Here is a 21375-nt window from a genome sequence, read left to right as displayed (position 1 = left end):
GAGAGAGAGAGAGAGAGAGAGAGAAATGTTTGCCCCAGAGCAGAGGCAGGCAGGCAGGCAGGCAGGGGGGAGGGCAGGAGAGAAATGGGGACATTGGTGGCAGGAAATGCGCCCTGGTGAAGGGTGTTGGACACTGTGTGACTGAAACTCAATAAGGAACAACTTGGTATCTGTTTAAAAATAATAAAAATAAAAACCCAACCTGTATTATGAACAACTAGCAACCATGGCGTCTAAATAAAATCATTCAAAAATAAAACTCTAAGTGCTTCCAGGAATCCTAAGTTGGGGGTGGGGTGTGCAGGTTAAATTGTGAGGCGACTCTGAACAAGCAGCTCTAAAATCCCAGACCTGCCCACATCCCCCACTTCCCCAGGCTCATCCCCATGCCCTTGGGAAGCCAGGAGCATCCTTTGAGGAGTCCCTAGAGACTCAATGATGAATCCAGAATCCCCCCACCAGGAAGACAGGGCCCCAACTTCCTGGCAGAGATAAACTGAAGAGCAGTGGCCTTTCCCTTACTATTTTGTTTTATATCTTGTTTTGTTTGGGGCCACACCCAGCGGCACTCAGGGGTTACTCCTGGCCCTGCACTCAGAAATCACTCCTGGCAGGCTTGGTGGGGTGATGGGGAGGGGAACCATATAGGATGCTGGAATTGAACCCAGGTCCGTACTGGGTCAGCAGCGTGCAAGGCAAATGCCCTACCGCTGTACTAGCATCCCAGCCCCTTTCCCTTTATAAAGGTACCGAAAAGCACAATTGCCCCCTCTTTATTTAACACCGACCTGCGTGAATCTGCAGTTAATGACACCGGCGACAAGAAAGTCCTTTCGTGAAATCAGTGATGAATATTTATCATCTCATTTTACCTGAAAATTGAATAATTCATCCGTCCACTTTACGATTAATTATTTAATGCCAAATTAATAAACCTCCGAACGCTCCATGCGGCTACGCAAACCCTCGGGCGCTGACTGTGGAAATGAAGGACCGGAGTCTGAGCAAAGCTGGGTGGTCCTGGCTGCGAGGTGGGGTGCGGTGAGGGTGAGCGGGAGGACTGAGGCTTCTGGACCAGAGGCAGAACCGGAGCCTTAGCAGCAGTAAGGGGGAGACGGGCCACCCCTGAGAACTCTCAGAGCTCTGTCTGCGGTGCCCTGAGTCCCCCATTGTCTACACAGTGCGGGTGAGTTCTTTGGGATGTCACCAATTCTGTCCTAGATGTGGTCTGCAGGGGTGACCAGCCACACACACACACCCCAGAATCACAGACAAATCTGATCCATCTGTGGCTGCACAGCACCCGGGTCTCCCCGACACAGCACCTCCCCACAATGCATAGGGACGGTGGACCTATACATGCTGTGTGTTTGTGCATAATTGCTGGGCAGGGCCCTGTGGCTCTATGTTCCTGTCTAATAGACTGTGCATAGGTGTGTCGCTCTCCAGGGAGTAAATACCCGCTTCCAAAATCAAAAGCCGAAGCCCCCCTGGGGAGAGGGAGGCCCCACGGAGCTGGAGCGGTGTGAGATTTCCCTCCCTTGTTCTGGATTTATTTTGCAAACTGGGAGCCACATTGCCGTTGTCGTAAAGAGCTTCGGGAAGACTAAAAATAGCAAAGATGGTGATACCGAGTCGGAGGCTGTGGTGGCGGAGGCGAGCAGAGGAGGATCTCAGCCCCGAACAGACAGCCAACGCGGGAATCCCTCCTGACACAAGAAATCAGGGGCAGCAAGGAAGGTCCCCAACTCCCCACCTAGCAGAGCCTTGGGAGTGCTTTCCTGGCCTTTCCCGGCAGCAAACAAGGTCTGTTCCCAGGAAGAAACACCAATGCTGATCTGGTCCATGATGGTTAAGCCGCTGGCCGTGCCCCAGCGCAGGAGCAAGCAAAGCTGCTCTGAACACACGGGCAGATGGCAGGCTCCCTCTTACAGTGCTCACAACCCCGCACACAGCGTATATGCTCAAACTGTGTTATATAAGTGCTCGATCCCAGCCCCTTACTCGGTGGAAGCATTCACACATCCTGATTCAGTGTTCACGCTTACCCGGCTACAGCATGCACATGCAGACCCCTTTGTGCATGCTCACACAGCCTCAGACACACACACACACACACACACACACACACAATGCTATACACGCAGCCCTCCCGTGCCGTGTTGCCTTTTATCCTTGCTCTCATTCTAACTCCTGCACACACATGCATCACCTCACCCAGCGCATCACCATCTCTGCTCCGTTTGCTCCAAACTGATAAGCATGAAGGACGGTTCACGGTGCTGCCCCCGACAGCGTCCTTCGTCCTTCATACATGCACCCTTGTGCACAGGCCTCACACTCAGCATTCTGTGACAAGCCAGACTCACGGCCCTCCGTGTTGTTCCTAGCACACAGCCTCGCATGTGCGGTCACCGTTTTGCATGCTGCATCTCTGGACATTCATTCTTGCACACGCATCCCTGCACACATCTTTGCATGAGATGCCCCTACACACTGCATGCTCTTGCACGTGACCTTGCACGCTGCATCCCTGCATGCCCACAGACATCCCTGCCCACTAGATCCTCGAGTGCAAGGAGAACACGTCTCCATCTCTTGGGTTTCCTGGGCCCGACAATCACGTCCTTGGAACTCGCAAAATGGCACCAAGGGACATTTCTCTGAGCAAGCAAGAAAGATGGGCCTGGCAGTGATTCTGGGAGCGAGATAACTCGGGAAAGGAAGGACAAATGCCAGATTCTTTCTCCTAAGTGGACTATATAAGGACTAAGGAAAAGCTCGAGCAAATGTAACCAAACTAGCTCGTGTCTGGGGCTACTGTTACTGGACAGAAAGGGGGCACCCCAGGTGGGCACCTTGGAGGGGGCATGGACGATGATGGGCCTCAAGTGAAGGCATGAGTCTATGGGCAGTCAAGTTGAGCTTGAAATGTTCTAATATTGTCAGCCAAAAACACAGGATATCAATGAATTATCAGGACGATCAGATAGAATCCAGATGCAAGGGAGTGAGGACTAATGGGACAGCAGGAGGCCAGAAATTGGGAGACAGATGACAGGTCAGGAATGAGGAGGCAGGCAGCAAGCTGCAGTTTTGGGGGGTACAGAGAGGGCCCCCTACCCTGAACAGCCAGCATCCAACTAGTCTCGATTTCCCCACACTTGTTCTGCAGAGAAGCATTGGAGGTCCCAGCAGTTGAGAGAGCAGAGGAGAGTCAGGGCTCAGAGTGGGCCCAGGGAAGTGAGTTTCATCCTCGTGGCTCTGGGGACACTGGTGACCCTGCAGGCAGCAAAGGGAGCTGCCCCTGGGAGAACAGAGCACCCCCAGAACAAAACCTGGGTGTGGGGGTTGTGGATTCAGATACCCCCCAAGGGAAGCTAGTCATCCCCAGAGCACCCCTCCCTGGGCTGGAGGTCTGGGGTGGTTTCAACAGGTCCAAACCCAGAGGAATAGAGTAACCTCGGGTGGAGCAGAGGGCATCTGTCTCTACACGATGTCTCATCCCCACCACAAGGCTTTCAACACTCAACATGTGGTTTTTTGCTTTTTTGTTTTGTTTTGTTTTGTTTGGCCACACACATGTGGCAGTGCTCAAGAGTTATTCCTGGAAGGCTCAGTGTACCATATAGGACATTGGGGATAAAACTCGGGTCAGCCATGTGTAAGGCAAATATCCTCCCCTTTGTGCTGTCACTCTGGTCCCCCCTTTTTTAATGACTTTATTTAAACATCCTGGTTACAAGGCTGTTCATAATACAGATTTTTTTTCTCTCTCTCTCACAGTTCTAAAGTTGTTCTCATTGCATTTCAGTCATAAATGTCCAACACCCTTCACCAGGGCACATTCCCTCCTGTCCTTCCCCTTGTTTGGCAGACATTTTCTAGCTCTGTGTGTGTGTCTGTGTGTCTGCATGTCTGTGTGTCTCTATGTGTCTTTCTCTGTCTTCCTGTCTTCCTGTCTTCCTGTCTTCCTGTCTGTCTGTCTGTCTGTCTGTCTGTCTGTCTCTCTCTCTCTCTCTCTCTCTCTCTCTCTCTCACACACACACACACACACACACACACACACACACAGGTTTGCAACACCGTTACTCAAGGGGAATCCTGCCTCTCCTGCCTCTCTTTTCCCTTTCTGCATCTGCAATTCCGATGACAGTAATAAAAGGTCAGGTCCATGTGGAACATTCCCTGGTTCCAGGCAGGGACAGGGACTCTGCTACGGCAGCTAGGTGGGGTGGAAAGCCCAGAGCGAATCCCACAGTGGCTGATGACCTCCCAAACAAACAGGCCTGCTCTTGCCCAAACAAAGTGTCCCTCGAAAACAAAAGGGTTACAGGAATCTGGGCAGCCAGGACACCATACAGCCCCCTTCCCCACAGCTCCTCCCACCTCAGCTCTCCAGGGCCCCAATTCAGGCTCAGGGACAAGAATCTGGGGCATCTATGGGTGTTTTCTTTGACAGCTATAACTTTTGCTAAATACTTTCTTATACAGTGATGATCCCCCCCCATGTTTTTTATCTTCTCTTTGTGAACTGCTCAATATGGAATTTGGTGTGAAAGAATCCCTCAGTTTAATACTTATGTTTGAACCAAGTCATGGGTCTTGTTGGAAATGTTCTTATGCCCCCATATATCTGATAGCACCACGTGGCTTTATATCTTGTTTGCGTAGGCACACTAACATGGAAAAATACTATACATACCAATAAGTTCTTATCTAATAAAAATGGGAACACACAAATCTTGTAGTGCAATGAGACCTTACACCCTGAACATTGACATAAAGACCTGGCACAGGCCTCAGAAGAATGGGCATTCTCCATTCACCCCTTGATCTACAGAAGACATTTACAAAACATCCAAGGTTGTATATAACATCACCTGGTGGCATTCCTGTACCAGGAAAGACCCTACAGCTGCTCTGACATCTACTCAATAGAAACACCCCTTAACACTGAGAAGACAACAAGAACAAAGACCTGCTTACTGGACAGGGCTTGCTGTATTGCCCCTTAATTGTGAGGTTTGTCTATAACATCACCTGGAAGCAATCCTCTACCACGGAAGACCCTACCACTGCTCAGACATCGTCCTGCTCAAAAGAGACTTCCCTTAACACTGAGAAGACTTAACAACAACAACCTGCTTACAGGAAAGGGCTTCCTGCATTGCCCTTTCATGGTGAGGTGAAACGAGAAGGCACTCCACATCATGACTTCAATGTAGGACATGCAGATTCCAGAATCTTTAATACAGAAACATGAGACCAACAACAGAGACTGTGTGAAAAGTGTGTTGGCACTACAGACAATGTCTTGGATCGAACGATAACTTTCCTGAGGCCTAGAGCTGGTCTTATGCCAGGAAACTTCAGGGGTAGGATCTCTTTGTATTTAGGCCAAGGTTATTCCTTTCCATGCCTCTCATATTTTGGTGGGCCTATGCAAACAACAATTGCCACTCTAACACCGTTTTTACTGTGCTCCTTTGACTCTAATCCTTAAAACGCACCCACTTAAAATTTGAGGTTAACTTAAGCTAATAGGCATGTACATGGAAATGTAAAAAATACTATGCCTCTAATGTTTAAGGAGTTACGTAAGTTTGATGGCTTTAGATTGCCTTGTGTGCTGTTAAGAAATATTATAATGTGCTACAATCTGGGGACTTGAGGGACAAAGTAATTGCACATGGATTCTGTTTTATTTATCTTAACTTTCTTTGGTGAAAGCTCAAAGTTAAAAGCAAGGGGACTTCTTCTGATAATTATGTTATGGGTGATTGTCCTTCCACTGTAACTTTACCTTATCCTCTTTCTTTGCATCTTTTGTTCTCATAATTCAAAATTAAAAAATTATAAAAAAAATAAAAATAAATAAATAAATAAATAAAAATTAGGGTTTGCTCATGAAAAAAAAAAAAAGAATCTGGGGCATCGAGGCCAAGGACTCCCTCGCTGCTGGCAGATGCCAGACACTGCCCCAGGGTCCAGGTCACAGCAAAACCACTCAGCATGCCGGCACTCCAAGGCCAGGCCTTCTGGTTGTGGGACTTCCCAAATCCGGAGGGTCACACAGACCCCCCCCCCCCGCCTGCATGCCATGCTTGTTCTCTGGTTAGCCATTGGGTTTACTGGGTCAAGGTGTTGTTCTCTGCAAGAAGCGGGTGCTGATGTGACACGACACCTCGTTGTGTTCATGGATCAAAGGACCTTTGTTCAGCTTAGCGCCAGGGTCCCCCGGGAGGGTGGTGGCAGCTGCTGACTCAGCTTCCTCCCCCTACCGCACATCTGAGCCTGCACGAAAGGCCCACACACACACACCAACACGTATGGCAGAATGGACACATGCCAACACACATCAACACATATACCAGCAGGTAGACATGCTAAGGCACATCAATATACACACCAGCATGTACTTGCCAGCATGCACACACATCATCAACATGTCTGTCAGCATGTATAAACACATGCACATCAACATGCATGCACCAGCATGTAGGCATATACAAACATACAGAGAAACATGTATATGTACACATGTGTGTGGTCACCATAATCAGTAAATCATGGGAATGGCCCAGGGTCCGAGGGCATGAGAACACCCCGGGGCTCCCTTGCCCCCACCACCCTGCATCTAGCATGTCACCAGTTACTGACCAAGAAGGCCCGAGCGTCCCTTACAAGGAGACTCTGTTATAGAGGTCAACCCATCTAACTGATCCATTGATCAAGAAGACCCTGAAGAGCATTTCCTTGCCTTCTGTCCAGGTCTAAGGGACCTGGACTAGGAGGCTGAGTCCAGCAGAAAGGCAGGTGACCCACCAAGGAAAGGAAGCTCAGGGTCACCCAATATCCCAGTATTAGGAGATGGCCACGGAGGAGGGAGGGGAACATAGCCTGTTCTGTGGGTTCCCCAAAAACCCCTCTATAGCTTCAGAACTTGCATCCTTGGATCACTGGGTCGTGACCACAACTGGGCTACAGGCGTAGAGAGATGAAAGAGTCCTGACTCGCTCTAATGGGGGGCGGTAAGAAAATCTGTGTTCTGATGCCAGAATACCAGGTGCTTGGCAGTCCACGTTGAGCAGGCACCAGGAAGTGGGGTTCATGGATCTCACTTGAGAGAGTGGAGTCAGGGCCCTCCAAAGTGTCCCAGGGTACTGGACGGGTGGGGGAGTGGACAGTGTGGCCTCCCTGCTAAGGGATGAAGAGAGAAAAGCAGCAGCTACGGGAGCTGCCTGTCGCTTCCTCCTGGTCCCTAACCACTGTGGCCAGGGCCCTCAGCTGTTCTTGGCATGGGGGACACCCTCACATAAGCCAGATCACACAGCCCCTCTGTGGTAGGCACCTTGGCCATGGGACAGAGGTGATGCCCATCAGCTGGTCAGGGGCACATCATCTTGTGCAGAGTAGCTGAGAGAACATTTTAGAGCCAGCGGAAGGCCCTCCCATCTCGGCTCAGTCACTGCAGTCCACGGGGTCCCCCACTGTGGAAATCTTAAAGCACCCGTGAGCATCCCTGAAAGGTGATTTTTCAAGCTATGTTTCCCCCAGAACTGGGCTGCTGACAACAAAATATCGCCAAGTCAGAGTAGCGACCACAGGAGCCTCCATCCTGGCTCTGCGGTCCCCCTGGGAACCCTCAACACTGGTCTGGGACGAGCAGTTCTCAGGGGCCCCCAGGAGAAAGCAAATGAGCAGGCTCCGGGGCTCCCTCTGGTGTGTGTGTGTGTGTGTGTGTGTGTCTACCATTTGTGTGTCTGTGTGTGTGTGTCTACCATTCACCCCTGGGGAGACCACAGCCCCAAACCCTCCATCTGGACGGGAAGTGATTATAACAATTAATTTCACAGGGATACGTCCATACCAACAATGGATCACTTTATTAGGAAGCTCTATGAATATCAGCGGTGCGATTCATTTTTATTAATTTCCTAAAATGGAATTAGCAGCGGGGCGGCGCCAGCCATGGTGCCAGAGCTGCGTTCTTGGCATGGCCAGTGCAGCGCTGCCCTGCCGGCTTGTTTGAACTCAGCTGGTTTCCCCCAGAGGGGTGGGAGGCGGGACACTGGCACCACCCCGAATTCCAGAAGCTCCACTGAGCAGCCCCAGCAAAGCCTGCAGGACACACACACACACACACACACACACACACACACACACACACACACATACACACACACACACGTAGAGAGAGGCCTTTGAATTGGTCCTCATATGTAGCTCAATTGGTTTCCTTTGGTTTTGTTTCCCCATTGCCTCCTCATCTGGCTTTTTCTCCTCCCCTGGGGGGTGGGCTTTGTTTATCCCAATAAGGCTACTCAGGAGGTCTGGAGGGGTGGCTTGTGGTTCCACGTGTTGGGGCGACTGGCTTGTGGGTGAACAGCTTGTGGTGTGAGTCTCTGACCTGCAATTTCCTTCCCAACTGTGTGTGGATTATTTTCTGCATTGGAGTTCTGCCGGACCTTCGTCTCTTGTCCTACCCAGACTTGGGGTCTGAGGACCTTGAGGATCCCTCTCCCTCTCTGGGGATTGTAGAACATATTAACTACAATTCAACTAACTCTCTCTGTCTCTCTGTCTCTGTCTCTCTCTGTCTCTCTGTCTCTCTGTCTCTGTCTCTCTCTCTCTCTCTGTTTTGAACCCTGTAGGAACATTTCTCCCAGCCCCTGACTTAGGAACAGCTCCTGGTACGCACCTCTCAGAGGCCTCCCAAAGTTACAAGCTCTGCCTGGGGGGGGGGGGAAGCCCCTTGCAGAGATGAGGATCAACAATGTCCCCCCATGCACAGACCCCCATATGGGACTTCCGGCAAGCTCAGAATGTGCCATGAGAGGCCGATAGCCACCCCTCTACACACTCAGACCACAGCAAACTGAGCCGACCCTAACAAGGACCCGACAGGAACCCAGCAAAGACCCCAGTCAGCAATGCGCCGGCCCATGGGACTTGCCGCCACCGAACAGAAAGGAAACACTCAGGCTCTGCTTCCTCATCCACTTCCACAAGGTGAAGCATCTTAAATCATTTCCTTGTGCCACAGGGAACAAAGCCATGACCATCAGCAGAGACCTGGGATGGCCCGAGATCCAGCAAGGCTCAGAAAGGAAGGACACAGCCCACCAGCCAGCCGACAGCCCAGGGGACTGTGCAAACAGACCAGTCCTGGCCCCGGCCCTGAACAAACTGGGGTCCCCAGCTTCTGTTCTGCAGGCACCAGACCAGGACTCAGGGCTTCAGAGCAGCCATGGCCTTCACAGCACAAGACACCTTCTGACATCCAAAAACTCTTGGCAATACCACCGACCTGGCCGAGAAATCCAGGGTTCCAGGAGCAAAGACATGGCTACCGGCATGAACCCTCACCCCCACCTGGACCCTAGTTCTATTCCGACACCGGATGATCCCTTGAGCACCACCATAAGCGACTACCTGGGCACAGAGAGGGAGTAACCCCCAAGTACCCCATACCCCAAACAAGTCAAACTGGAAAAATAGGGTAAAAATGGAGACCTAAACCCCAAGGCGGCCATTCTTGGCCCAATGTTAGCCCTGTTCTGGCAGAGCAGACCAAGTCTCCCCTCGAGCGGGAAGGGGTTCACCTTCTTAGGGGCTGGGGTGGAGACACACAGAGGAGAAACTAGAGAAACAGGCTGGAGCGACCAGAACTGGAACAATCCCCAAGCACCCCCAGTGGGGACCCCAAAACCAAAAGAAGCAACAAAATAAACTATGAGCCCTGCCAGGGCACTGAGACCTTTGCCTCTTAAACACTGCCCAAGGTGGAAGTGGGGGACCCAGTCCCTGTGGTAACGTGAGTTTCCAGAGGCAGGAGAGGGCTCCCCTGAATCATGGCTGCTCCCACAATGCTATGGGTGGAGGCACTCAAAGCATTCAAGGTCAAAGCACCCAAGGTCAACGGATCTAATCTCAAGGTCACAAACCAACACATGATCACGTGATCAGGCAGAGGGCACCAGGGGCACTACTGGGTCACGACCCCAGCCAGCAGCCAGGCAGATATCAGAGAAACGAAGAAGAGCCTTACCGTGTCTTAGGGGATGTGCTCAGCCATTCTTCATGCTTCTCAAAGGTGATCAAGTAAGCTGCGATCTCCTGAAACACAAGAACGGAAACATGGTGACCTCCAGGAGCTGGTCTTGGCCTGGGGAGCTCAGAGCACCCAGGGGACCCAGCACCCCTTTGTAAGTGTCCAGCAGGAAAGCCCGGGCTAGGCTCAGGTCCTTCATGTGTTGGCACTCGGGCCCTTCACCTGCGTTACCCAAACTCCCCATGTTGGACTTCCCAAGGCCCTGACAGCATAGCCCCTGCCCAGAGCAGTGGGGAGGGGTCTCAGGCCAGACTCCTGAGGGAGGGATCAGCAGCAGCAGCTTCCCTTGGGGGGTGTTGGCAAGGACCCCCCTCTGCCCGCAGCTGGACACACAGTCCCTGTGGTCCCGACAATAAGAGACAATAAGGGGCAGGAGCCCCTCACCCTGCAACCCCCATCACCGAGAGGAAGGAACAGGAGGCTCAAGTTCAAGGGGGAGGGGAAGAGGAGGGAGGAGACCCCCATACCCCCAGAACTTCATCAGGTGCCAGTAAAGCTGAAGGTGCAGATGGGGGGGCAGGACCGGAGGGAAATGAAATATTTATCAACAAAACAGCATCGCTGCAGAGAGCGCTGATTTATGATTTGCCCGCCATGGAGCCGCGGGGACACCCACATAAGTCACCGCTCAGCTCAGAGGCATGACACGGCCCATTACTTCCCGCTCCCACCGGATCCAGCGCTGTGGCCGGGCAGGCTTATGGGGGAGATGGGGCACCGTGATGGCTTCCTTGATCCTGGGGCCTGAGGGCCAGAGAACCTCGCCCACAGCAACTCTGGGGACCTGGTTGGGGGCAGACACAGCTACTGGCCATGAAGAGCAAGTGAGAGGTGCCCCCTAGCAAGGTCAGTGACAGCAGCCACCACAGTCCTCAGGGGAGCCATGCTCAGAGCCCTGTAAAGAGAGGCCATGTCATTGTGGAAAAGGAATGACCCACCACCACAAAGAGGCCAGGGCCAGTCCGGGACGGAAGCTGGGCTCTCATTCATGATCTAGGAGACAGGGAAGAACTGCCAGAGTAGCAGCATGTAAGTGGGGGACAGAGTCAGACACCCTGGAACCATAGGCTGTCCACTGTCAGTGAGAGTATAAGAGGTCAATGGTCAGAGCACCCTGATAACAAAGCTGAGTTCCCTTGACTCCTCCCCCAGGCCGCTCACTTTTATTTCCTCTTGATGTCACCCCCAAACTGGCCCACCTCCACTGGTAATGACCCCCACAAGTGACCGAATCTGAGGCTCATGCCCAGGATCCTTCCCAGCCTTCAGGGAGGCCAATTCCCAAGGCCATGACTCCTTCAGGGCAGGGCAAAGGTTCCCATCCCCATCCATCCCCACTGTGGGGTACAAGGAAAGCCCAAGTGTGGGGGGAGGAAGGGAGCTAGAGCAGATGCCGCACTGGACAGGTGTCCCTCCCCAACCTCCTGTGTACTGTATTTGGGAAGCCAAGAGCAGCTGAGGGCAGCTGAGGCTGAACCTGCATTGCAACATTTCTGGTTCCTGTAGGAAGTATTCCTGTGGCCCCCAAGGTACTCTCATAGGCCCTGTAGAAATGCTTCCCCAGCAGGAGAAGTGGAGACTAGCCCTGAAGGCCCTATATAGGTTGAGCCTGATGGAGTCCCCTTCTAGCTCACACAACCCCCCCATTCCCCGCTGCCCCCCACAGGGCCAGTCTGGCCAGGAAACTCAAGAGACCCAAAGCCACATCCACAAACGCAAGCACTGCATGGCCAGGGTCACTCGGGGAACAGTGCCCCAGTATCCTTGGATACAGTCCTTGTATGCTTTCCCCAGGGTAGAGAGAGCCCCCCACTGCCTGGAGTGCCCTGAAAGGAAGGACAGTGGGAGAGGTAGCTGGGCAGAACTAAAGAGTGCATCACAAGGGCACTAGGAAGTACAGGGGCCCATGCCATGGACAGCCAGGGGCTCAGGGGCATCTCATGCTGAGGGCTGTGGATGTCCCACACTGTGGATGTCCATGACTGTGGGGGTATCATGCAGTGTATGTTCATGGATTGTGGGGGGGTCCCACACCGTGGATATATCTGGACTGTGGTTGTCCCACACTGTGGAAGTCCATGGATATCCATACCATGGATATCAATGAGCTATGCAGGAGTCCCACACCATGGATGTCTATGGAATGTCAGGGTCTCACACCATGGATGTCCATAGACCATGGGGGTCCCCTACTGTGGATGTCCATGGACTGTGGGGTTCTAAGACATGGACAACAAGACACTACAGTGTCTCACACCACAAGGAGCAAGATGCCTCGTGCCATCCCCAACTGCAGGCTATCTCTCCCCTGGTCCCCAGGCTGCCCCCATTCCCAGCTCCACACAGACAACAGATGGGCCAGGAATATGGGAGACACTGTGGGTGCCACAGCAAAGGCTGAGCAGGGTTCTCTGTGCCCCCGTGTCCTACGGATGTCCACACAGGTGCCAGGCTGCCATGAGGGTTGGACCAGGGCAAAAGCATGGGGTGGGCAAAGCTGACAGCGGGCAACACTCATGCGCCATACAGGGCATGTTCCACTATGCCATGAAGCAGTGCCAGGGCTCCCTGTCTGAGTGCTAGACGACCATGGCCAGTCATGGGAGGCTCTCAGAGGGCTGCAAGGACACCTCGGAGCACCCCAGAGCTGGGCAGTGAAGCTTGGGGCTGGCTTTGGAGAATGGCTCCGGGGTGGGCAGGAGAGTGGGCCACTGAGCTGGTCACTCTGACTGCATGAGCCCAAAGTCTGCTCCCACCACCTTCTCCAAGGGAGCTGCAGCTTCTAGAACCCTCTGGAGAATCAGTGGCCACTCCTCCAGGCACAGTGCTCTCCTGGGGAGTCTGGATCTCCAGTGTCAAAAGCTGAGACCAGAAAGGTCTGGTCAGAAGGGTGACCAGATGTGGCCAGGAATGGTGGTAGATTCAGAGAGCCTGGGGCTATAGATGGGGATTTAGTGTACGGGGAAAGAGATGCAACTGCCATCAAGGCCAGAAGCCCTAAGGCTCTAGAAATGCCCTGCCAAGTATGCCACAGCTCAAACGGCCGCCCCAGACCAGTCTCTGCCACTGAGAGCCACACCAGTACGACTGGTCTGGATGTGGCTGGAAGCCATATTTCACCCGAGGAAATTGGAGACATTTATTTCAGGAAGCTACTTTATCTTTGGGTTAGTTCATCTTTGCCCCATTCTCAAGCTCACAGGAATTTCAAGCAAAGACACCAACTGTGTCTGTGGCCCTTATTCTCGCCCCACTGGTGGCTTCCAGTCGCTGGACAGCTAGGTCGTTGGCCCATGTGGACAAGGAAGCTCTGGAGGTCAAACAAAAGAGCAATAGACCTTCTAGAGCCAGCCCTGCTGACCACCTGAGCAAGGTGGGGAGCCTAGATCCAGTGCCTATGGCAGGGCTGCAGTTACTGGGATAAAAGGGGTCCTCGGAGGGGCTGGATCCATCTCCGGTTCTCCTGGCAGGGGGATCCACCCCAAAAGGCTTGTTCGGAGCCACCTGGCCTCCACGGACCCTCCAGAGCTCGGGGTCCTGTGTAGGAGATGTGACTGGCCTCTTCCTCCCAAACACAAACGATAGAAATGTCTGTTTTCTATATCGTCTTCAAATATTTTGCATGCACGCAGACGCGCATGCACACACACTCACAGGAGCTTCCAACCAAGGGACCATTTTTTTTCTGTTTGTCTTTTGTAAAAGTTCTGCATCGGGTTTTATCTGGAGGACCCAAAGTGGAGGTGCCGGGGGTGGGGGAGCGGGGGACCAACCCAGGCCTTTCCGAGCAGCTGGCCCCAGCAGCTGCTAGAACCACAAAATGCAATTATATTCCTCCCAAACGAGAAGTAAAAAGATCTTGTTTCCAATCCTCTTGGTTTTAAGACTCAGACTGGATGTCCTCTGGGTACCGCACCGGTGCCCGCGCCGTGCCGGGTACTTTATTAGGGCTGTGACTGTCATACTAATGGCTTCTGAGCAGCTGCGTTTCCCAGCACCCACCGCTCCACTCCGGACAGGAACAACCACAGGGCCTTAATGCTGATTAAGAAAGCACTGTCTCAAATTCAGGCACCTCCCTTCTGCTCACCGAGGCACCCCAAGAAAAGAAGAACCCAGGGTGAAATCAACTGCAGCCAGTGCCCTCCTTGAACCTCCTGCCTGTGTTCTTCACTGTAGCATCCCAATAACCGATCTCCCCCACCCCGATGGGAGATTTTGGGGTTCCCTGCAAATGGGTCAGAACCAGCAACAAGCAGGGACTGGAGTGACAGCACAGCAGGGAGGGTATTTGCCTTGCATGTGGTCAACTAAGTTCTATCCCTGGCATCCCATAGGATCCCCGTAGCCTGCCAGGAGTGATTTCTTTTTATTTATTTATTTATTTATTTATTTATTTATTTATTTATTTATTTATTTTTTTTTTTGGTTTTTGGGCCACACCCAGTGACGCTCAGGGGTTACTCCTGGCTATGCACTCAGAAGTCGCTCCTGGGTTGGGGGACCATATGGGATGCCGGGGGGATCGAACCGCGGTCCATCTTAGGCTAGTGCTAGCAAGGCAGACACCTTACCTCTAGCTCCACTACGCCGGCCCCCATCCAAGAGTGATTTCTGAGTGCAGAGCCAGGAGGGACCCCTGCGCACTGCTGGATGTGGCCCTCCAAAATAATGCAAGTAGAGGGTCCCCATTATGTGCAGTGGTCTAGTGGATGGAACAAAAGGGGAGGTTTTCAAAGTGAAATGGCCTGTCTATCACTTTGCAAAAGTGTCTGAGCTGGATGTCAGGAAACGATGCATCTAACTCTTATGTTTTTGTTTTTGTTTTTGGTTTGGGGCCAAACTCATAATGTTCAGGGGTTAGTCCTGGCAGTGTTTGGTGAGGGTACAATACAGGATGCTGGTGGTCGAACCTGGGTCGGCCATGTGCAAGGTAAACACCCTTCTGGCTGTACTCTGTCTCCGGCCTGGACTCTATGTTTGTTTGTTTGTTTGTTTTGGGCACATACAGCAGTGCTCAGGGGTTACTCCTGGCTCTGTGCTCAGAAATCACTCCTGGCAGGCTCAGGGGACCATAGGAGATGCTGAGGATCAAACCAGGGTCCATCCCATGTCAGTCGTGTGCAAGGCAAATGCCCTATTGCTGTGCTATCACTCCAGCCCAAGGACTTTAGGTTTTCTTATCTGGGTATTTAAAGGACAACTGTTTTTTTTTTGGGGGGGAGGCACACCCGGCGGTGCTCAGGGGTTACTCCTGGCTGTCTGCTCAGAAATAGCTCCTGGCAGGCACGGGGGACCCTATGGGACACCGGGATTCGAACCAACCACCTTTGGTCCTGGATCGGCTGCTTGCAAGGCAAACACCGCTGTGCTATCTCTCCGGGCCCCGACAACTGTTTCTTATTTGGGAGAAAACCAACTTTCAAATCTCTGCTCTCTCCAGCCTCTGCTTCCCTCCTGAGCTGTGTGGCTGCTAATCCACAGGGGGAGGGACGTGGCCGGGACACGCGTCATCTGGTCACATGAGACTCAAGTCCTTCTTTCCTCCCTCGGAAGGAAGGGTCAAGGCTGGCCTCTGTATCTCTCCTCTGCCGACTCCCGCTGTTTGCCTGATTCTGTGACTTTTCCAAGGGTCTGAACGAAGCATCTGTAACTCTGCTATCACCCCCTCCTTCAATCAAGGCTCTGAGCACTTTCCTTCAGCTGGTCATTCTCTGCTTCCTGGCATTGCACGGTGTTGGATCCCCCTGTGATGCTGTTCCCGAGCCACCCGGCAGACGGAAATCCCCTATAGAATGACTGTCCAAGATACCCTCCCCCCAGAGTCACTGTTCTGGGGATTCTCCTTGAGGCAGAAGTCTTAGGGACACCGCTCTGGAGAAGGACAGTCCAAAGAGGGGTGCCATCTCCCCATAATCAGAGGCTACTCACAGGCTTAACTTTGGACTGTTCCTCCTCCCTCCCAGAGAGCTCTGATTAAGGGACATTACAGGTCACTTTTACTGCCCGCTGTGATGCCCCTGAGATATTTCTAACCCCCAGTGTTTACGCTTACCTTCTCCCTGAGGCCTCACTGTCTCCTGGGTTTCCTCCTGCTATGTCCCTGGCCCGCCACCCTGCACGTATCCCAGCTCCTCTTGCCCTATGTGAGCATTATTGGAGGGAATAGAGTCTCTGGTCATCAGCCTGGAATTCGTTCTTCCCTGGTCACCAGCTGGAGAAAACATGCTTGATTCTAGAAACCCCATAAGGAGGGAAGCTGAGCCTCATTGGCCCACGGGGTGGGCACAGCTCGGGTCAAGCATGCTCCTTCTACGCCTCACAGACCCCCTACTGAGTGCAGTTATTCAAACGATGTTTTTTTTTTCATTGTTCCGTTTGTTGTGGTGACATCACAGGGGTGCTTGTATGTCACTCCTCCCTTTGTGCTTGCAGATCCATGGGAAACTGATCCCCGATATCCTGCACACAAAGCATGTGCTCAAGGCATTGAGCCACCTCTCTGGCCCATAAGTCGCAAGACCGCTTAAACTGCTAATTACAAAATTCCTTCCTGGGGGCCAGAGCCATAACACAGAGGGAGGGAGCTCTATCCCTATCATTCTGTAGCATCCCCAAGCTTGCCAGGGGAAATTTCTGAGCACAGAGGCAGAAGGAGCCCCTAAGCACCCGCTGGGTGTGACCCCAAAACAAAAACCAAAATAAAGCAGAAACAAATCCTCCTTCCTGTTTGCCTGCATCACACCCCCCACCCACCCATTCTCCCGGGTTTAGGCATCTGGTCTTCCTCATGCCAAGAATTTCCTTTAGTGTCGCCTCTAATGCAGCTCCGGGCGGGAGCATGTGCTGAGAAGCTTCTTGGCTTCTGCTTTCAGGGTGCGTGCACTGAATACGGGATTCACAGGGCTGGCTTCCCTCTCGCCACATGCACATAGCCCTGCGGCTGCCTCCCAGCCTGCAGTTTCTGGAGAGGAAACCGCGAGACGCGTCTTTCCTGCCCTGTTTCTCGGACCTCCTCTGGTCCCCGTGTCGCTGGGGTCTCCCTGGCTTTCTCGGTGGTTTTCCTCGGACATCATCTTGCTGGGGGGTGTTTGGAGCTGCTCTGGGGCAGTGGCATTCACGGCTTCTGTCAAGCGTGGAGCACTGTCAGTAGGGAGCTCCCTCGGGGAGGAATGCTCAGCTTTGCAGCAGGCTGGGCCCGGCAGCCCAGATCAATCCCAGGGGGCAGCTCTGCAGAAGGACCTGAGTCCACAAACGCAGCTCTAGCTTCTGTTCTCCTTCTGGGACCAGATGCCCCATCCATCAGGAGACCTCTGCGGACCAACAGGGCTGAACCCCAGCCCCCTTAACCCAGGGGGTTCACTTCAAGATCCCCACATGCCTCGGTTCCACCGTGGGACATTTCACTGGACTCTGACCCTGACCTTTCGCCTCTGACTTTATCTCCCCCACCCCTGGCCTGTCTTCCCTTCCCAGCAGAGCCAGTGTCCTGGGAGTGGGGGTGGGGGTTTCCCTGGAAAAGCTCAGGGGACCCCTCTGGGTGGAAACGAAAATACACCATTACTAGAACCCAGTCTTAGGTACTCACCAGCTCCCCCCACAGTTGTGTAACATCTTTAAGAGGTTTGTCTCGGCTTCTGGCAGGGACTGGATCTGCTCTGTCACTCCCTCAGGAGCAGCGAGTCTTCGGCAAAAGTCTCAGAGTGTCATTTTGCTTCCAGACAGTGTCTTAGGAAAGCAGGGTTCAATCTGGGGATCATCGTGGCCTCAGAAGGAGCCTACTCTGGGGAACCAGGTGTTCCCAAATACCAGAGCAGGGAAGTAGAGGAGTAATAAAAGTTTGCTTCACTGCCCGCCTCGCCTCTCCCCTGTATCCTTCATGGGCACACCTCCACGGGCACCAACCCCCTCACCTCTCCCCTGCACAGGTAGACTGCCAACCACCTCTCTTTTCCCCTACATGGGATAACAGACTCCCAACTCCTCTCCTCTGCCCTGCAGGGGCACACAGACTCCCAATCCCCTCACTTCTCCCCTGCACACAGCCTGCTGATCTGGCAGATTCAGACATGAGTCACACACACACACATTCTATGTCCCTCCAGTGGCACAACCTGAACCGGATAGACAGTCCGGGTCACGCTGTGAAATCTTGGCTTCTTCCCCTGCTCTGGCGGCATCTGTCGCAGATGAGCGTCACCCACAGTCGCATGTCCTGCTGGATCTATTGGAGCTATGGACAGGGCGAGCTGCAGAGGGAAGTGTCCGGCCACTGCCCTCAGGATAAATCCTTGCAGAATTCCTGCTCCACACAATACACCAGAGACACGAGGCAGGCTGGGTGTAGCTTACATGTGTGTGTTCTGTGCATGTGTGGTCTGTATGCATGGTGTCATGTGTGTATAAACGAATGTGTGAAATGGGATACGTGTGTGATAGTTTGTGTGTGTAGAATACACGTGCAATGTTTGGGTATGTCTGTGGTACAAGCATGTGTGTGTGGTAACCGTGTAGATGAATAACCATTTGGGGTATATGGGTGTGCGATATGTGTCAATGGGAGTATGTGTAGGTGAATACGTGTGTGAGGACGGAGAGCATATGTGTGTGTGTGTATAAGTACCATGAGGATATGTGTCAGGTTGCAGGTGATAGCTGAGGTGTGTTGCATATGCTGAATGCAGGTCAATGTGTGTGTGAGGTAATGCAATGGGTGCTGTGTCTGGTCTACATGTGTGCATGTATGTGTTTGCTTTACGTATATGTGGGTGGATGTGTCTAGGGATGTGTGTTCTCTTTCAACAGAGGGAATCTCCCCACAATATCATGCACCATTCTCCATATGTGCACCCATTAGTACCAGAAGCCCCACTCTGCACTAACAAGGGCCAATAGAGCCCTTTAGAAATGGTTTTGAACCCTTCAGAGAAGGGATAAAAGGAAGAGAATGACTCTGGGCTACAAAGGGACACAGCACAGGACACTCTGCCTTGTCCAGGCCTCCCCTTGCCCCAGGAAGCCAAGACCCCTGACTCCCAACAACTGAGTCTTCTGCAGAGAGATCCCCACATTCCTCACAGGCCTGTCCACTCCCAAGCCAACAAAACCCAAGCAAGACCACCCACCTCCCTCTTGGAGTCCCCCCAGCCGCAGCTCAAGAACAGACTCAGCCCCTCAAATCCCATTATCTGCAAACAAGGGCTCAATGGAGGCCAGCAGAAGGACCCCAGGGACCCCCATTGTCTTGGAGGGGAGCCAGAGCTGGCTGCTGCTCTGGGTGTGTGCCCACATCCCAAATGGGAGCCATTAGCTCTCCCCCTCCTAAGTTTTCTTAGAGAAGAGTCAGAAGGAAAGGGGAATTAGGGCACCCCCTTCTCCCCATCTGAGCCCCCACCCCACCCATCACGTAGGAGCCACCCAACCACGTCCCTGAAATGCCAGGAAAGTGCCTGGATTCCGACCATGCAGGGGTCTGGGCTCAAGTCGGGAATAAGGAAGATTAATTAGCTGATGCCTCAAAGCCTTAATTCGCACTTCAAACAAACAAGGTAATTGTGCAGCTAACAGAGTGTGACTCGAGGAGGGGCCACCCGGGACGTTCACGAGTGGATGAAGGTGTGTGGGTTTCAGACACCCCCAACCCCCGAGTTTAGCTAACACCTGTGAGTGTGCAGCCCACCGGGTGGGCCAACCAGCACCCCCCAGTGTGGGGCTGAAAAGCCAGTAAGATCGGCAGAGAATTTTCTAGAGGTGATTTCTTAGACACTTTGAAGAGGGACCTCCCTGCAGACCTTAACATATGCACAAGCACAGTCCACCCCGCTGAATCACAGCCCAAAGGCCTATCGCTTTGCTGCTTTGGGGGAGCAAAGCAGGCCTGGGATCCAGCTCCCCAATATCATGGCGCAGGCTGGAAGATGCTTTCTATTTTCTTCCTCGCCTAGTTCCAGGCGGGCTTCAACGAAAATGACACAAGGTGAGATGAGAAAGATACTCCCATGACTGGGGTGCATGCCGCATGAAGGAGCCCCAAGTTTGATCCTTGGCCCTGCATGGCCCCCCAGAATTTGCAGGAGCAACCCCCCATAACCCTGAGCAGTGCTGGGGAGCAACAACGACCCCACAAATAATGGACAAGTCTGGCTATTGATGAGTCTGTCACGCACTTAATTTGACCACAGGAGTTCAGCTCTCAAATTTTAGCTCCTATAGAATAGGCTAGAAAGGAGATTTTTAGCTCCTCTTGACAAATGCTTCACAGTTCCAGAACATTCTGTTCTGTCACCTCCACTGCAGGGCAGTCTGCAATGTTCAGAAACATCCCACCAAACGCATCTCCTGAGGATGCGAAGAAGCACTTGGTCCCCAGAGGGCAGTATGGGGTACCACAAGGAAATTGAGGGGGAATCTTCTGCCAGGCCAGCAGGACAGAGACCACATCCATCTCCTTCCGAGTCATGTCAAAGATTCCAATACCAAAGGGCTCTCCCTGTCAGGGTGGGGGTTCAGAAAAATCCATCCTGGGGGACATAAGGGGGTCCAGCCTGGTGCAAAGCCCCACCCTATCCTGTCCTCAGTGGCCACCTTCTGTGGATGGCAGCCTCAAGAGCAGACAATGCCATGAGGAAGGACTTATCCTTCTCTGCAATCGACACCCATAGCCGAATCTGGAGCAACTCAGGACCACGAAGACCCAAAATCAGTCCTGGGGATCGCAGGTAGGAGAGCCCAGAAAGAGAGGCAAGAGAAATAGGGGAAAAGAAGGGTAGGGCTGCTTTCTGTACTGAATCCCTGTCTTCCCAGGGTGTCCTGTCCTTGGTGCTGACCCCACTGCCTTTCCAATGGCTTGCAATTGGGTCTCTCCCTGGTGCTGCAGCCTGTCTGCCCTAAGGCCAACCCGCTGGCCCTCCAGGGGCTGGCACATTTCTGCTGTCCCTGAACTGTACACTTGTCTGTCCTGGACCCAGAATGCAATCTCTGTCCTTGGTGCTGAATCCCTGTCCTCCAGGGGCCGGAATGAGGGTTCCCCTATTCTTATTGCTGAACCTTGCCCAGGCTTCAGATCACTGTCGTGGTGCTAAAAGGGACCCCACTGCCTGTAGCCTGCTTTTCTGTCCTTTGGGGCGGGGGTGTCATCCCCAACTCCCAGAAGATGGCAGTGAGCCCTGAGACCAGCATGCAGCCTCTGTCCTGCACTGAGCTCCGCTGTCCACCCAGGGCCCAGAATGCAGTTTTCTGTCCTGTACTAAACCCCCATC

At 52.9% G+C, this 21375-nt stretch overlaps 3 protein-coding genes across 7 annotated transcripts in view; 1 reads left to right on the top strand and 2 right to left on the bottom strand.

Moving 5' to 3' along the window:
- Positions 1-21375, bottom strand: part of THAP3 (THAP domain containing 3) — a 432757-nt gene that overhangs the window by 138157 nt on the left and 273225 nt on the right. The gene's annotated exons all lie outside the window — the stretch shown is intronic.
- ERRFI1 (ERBB receptor feedback inhibitor 1) overlaps positions 1-21375 on the top strand; it is a 731587-nt gene that overhangs the window by 465376 nt on the left and 244836 nt on the right. The gene's annotated exons all lie outside the window — the stretch shown is intronic.
- CAMTA1 (calmodulin binding transcription activator 1) overlaps positions 1-21375 on the bottom strand; it is a 552305-nt gene that overhangs the window by 357537 nt on the left and 173393 nt on the right. For all 5 annotated transcript variants that reach the window (XM_049775266.1, XM_049775269.1, XM_049775270.1 and 2 more), the window contains one exon: positions 10055-10122. In XM_049775266.1, coding sequence (XP_049631223.1) covers positions 10055-10122 — 68 coding nt within the window. The remainder of the gene's footprint in view (positions 1-10054; positions 10123-21375) is intronic.

The sequence above is a fragment of the Suncus etruscus genome, chromosome 6, assembly GCF_024139225.1.
Source record: "Suncus etruscus isolate mSunEtr1 chromosome 6, mSunEtr1.pri.cur, whole genome shotgun sequence".
Taxonomy (NCBI): Eukaryota; Metazoa; Chordata; class Mammalia; order Eulipotyphla; family Soricidae; genus Suncus; species Suncus etruscus.
Note: the sequence above shows the minus strand (reverse complement) of the source record. Positions and strands in the feature narration are given on the sequence as shown.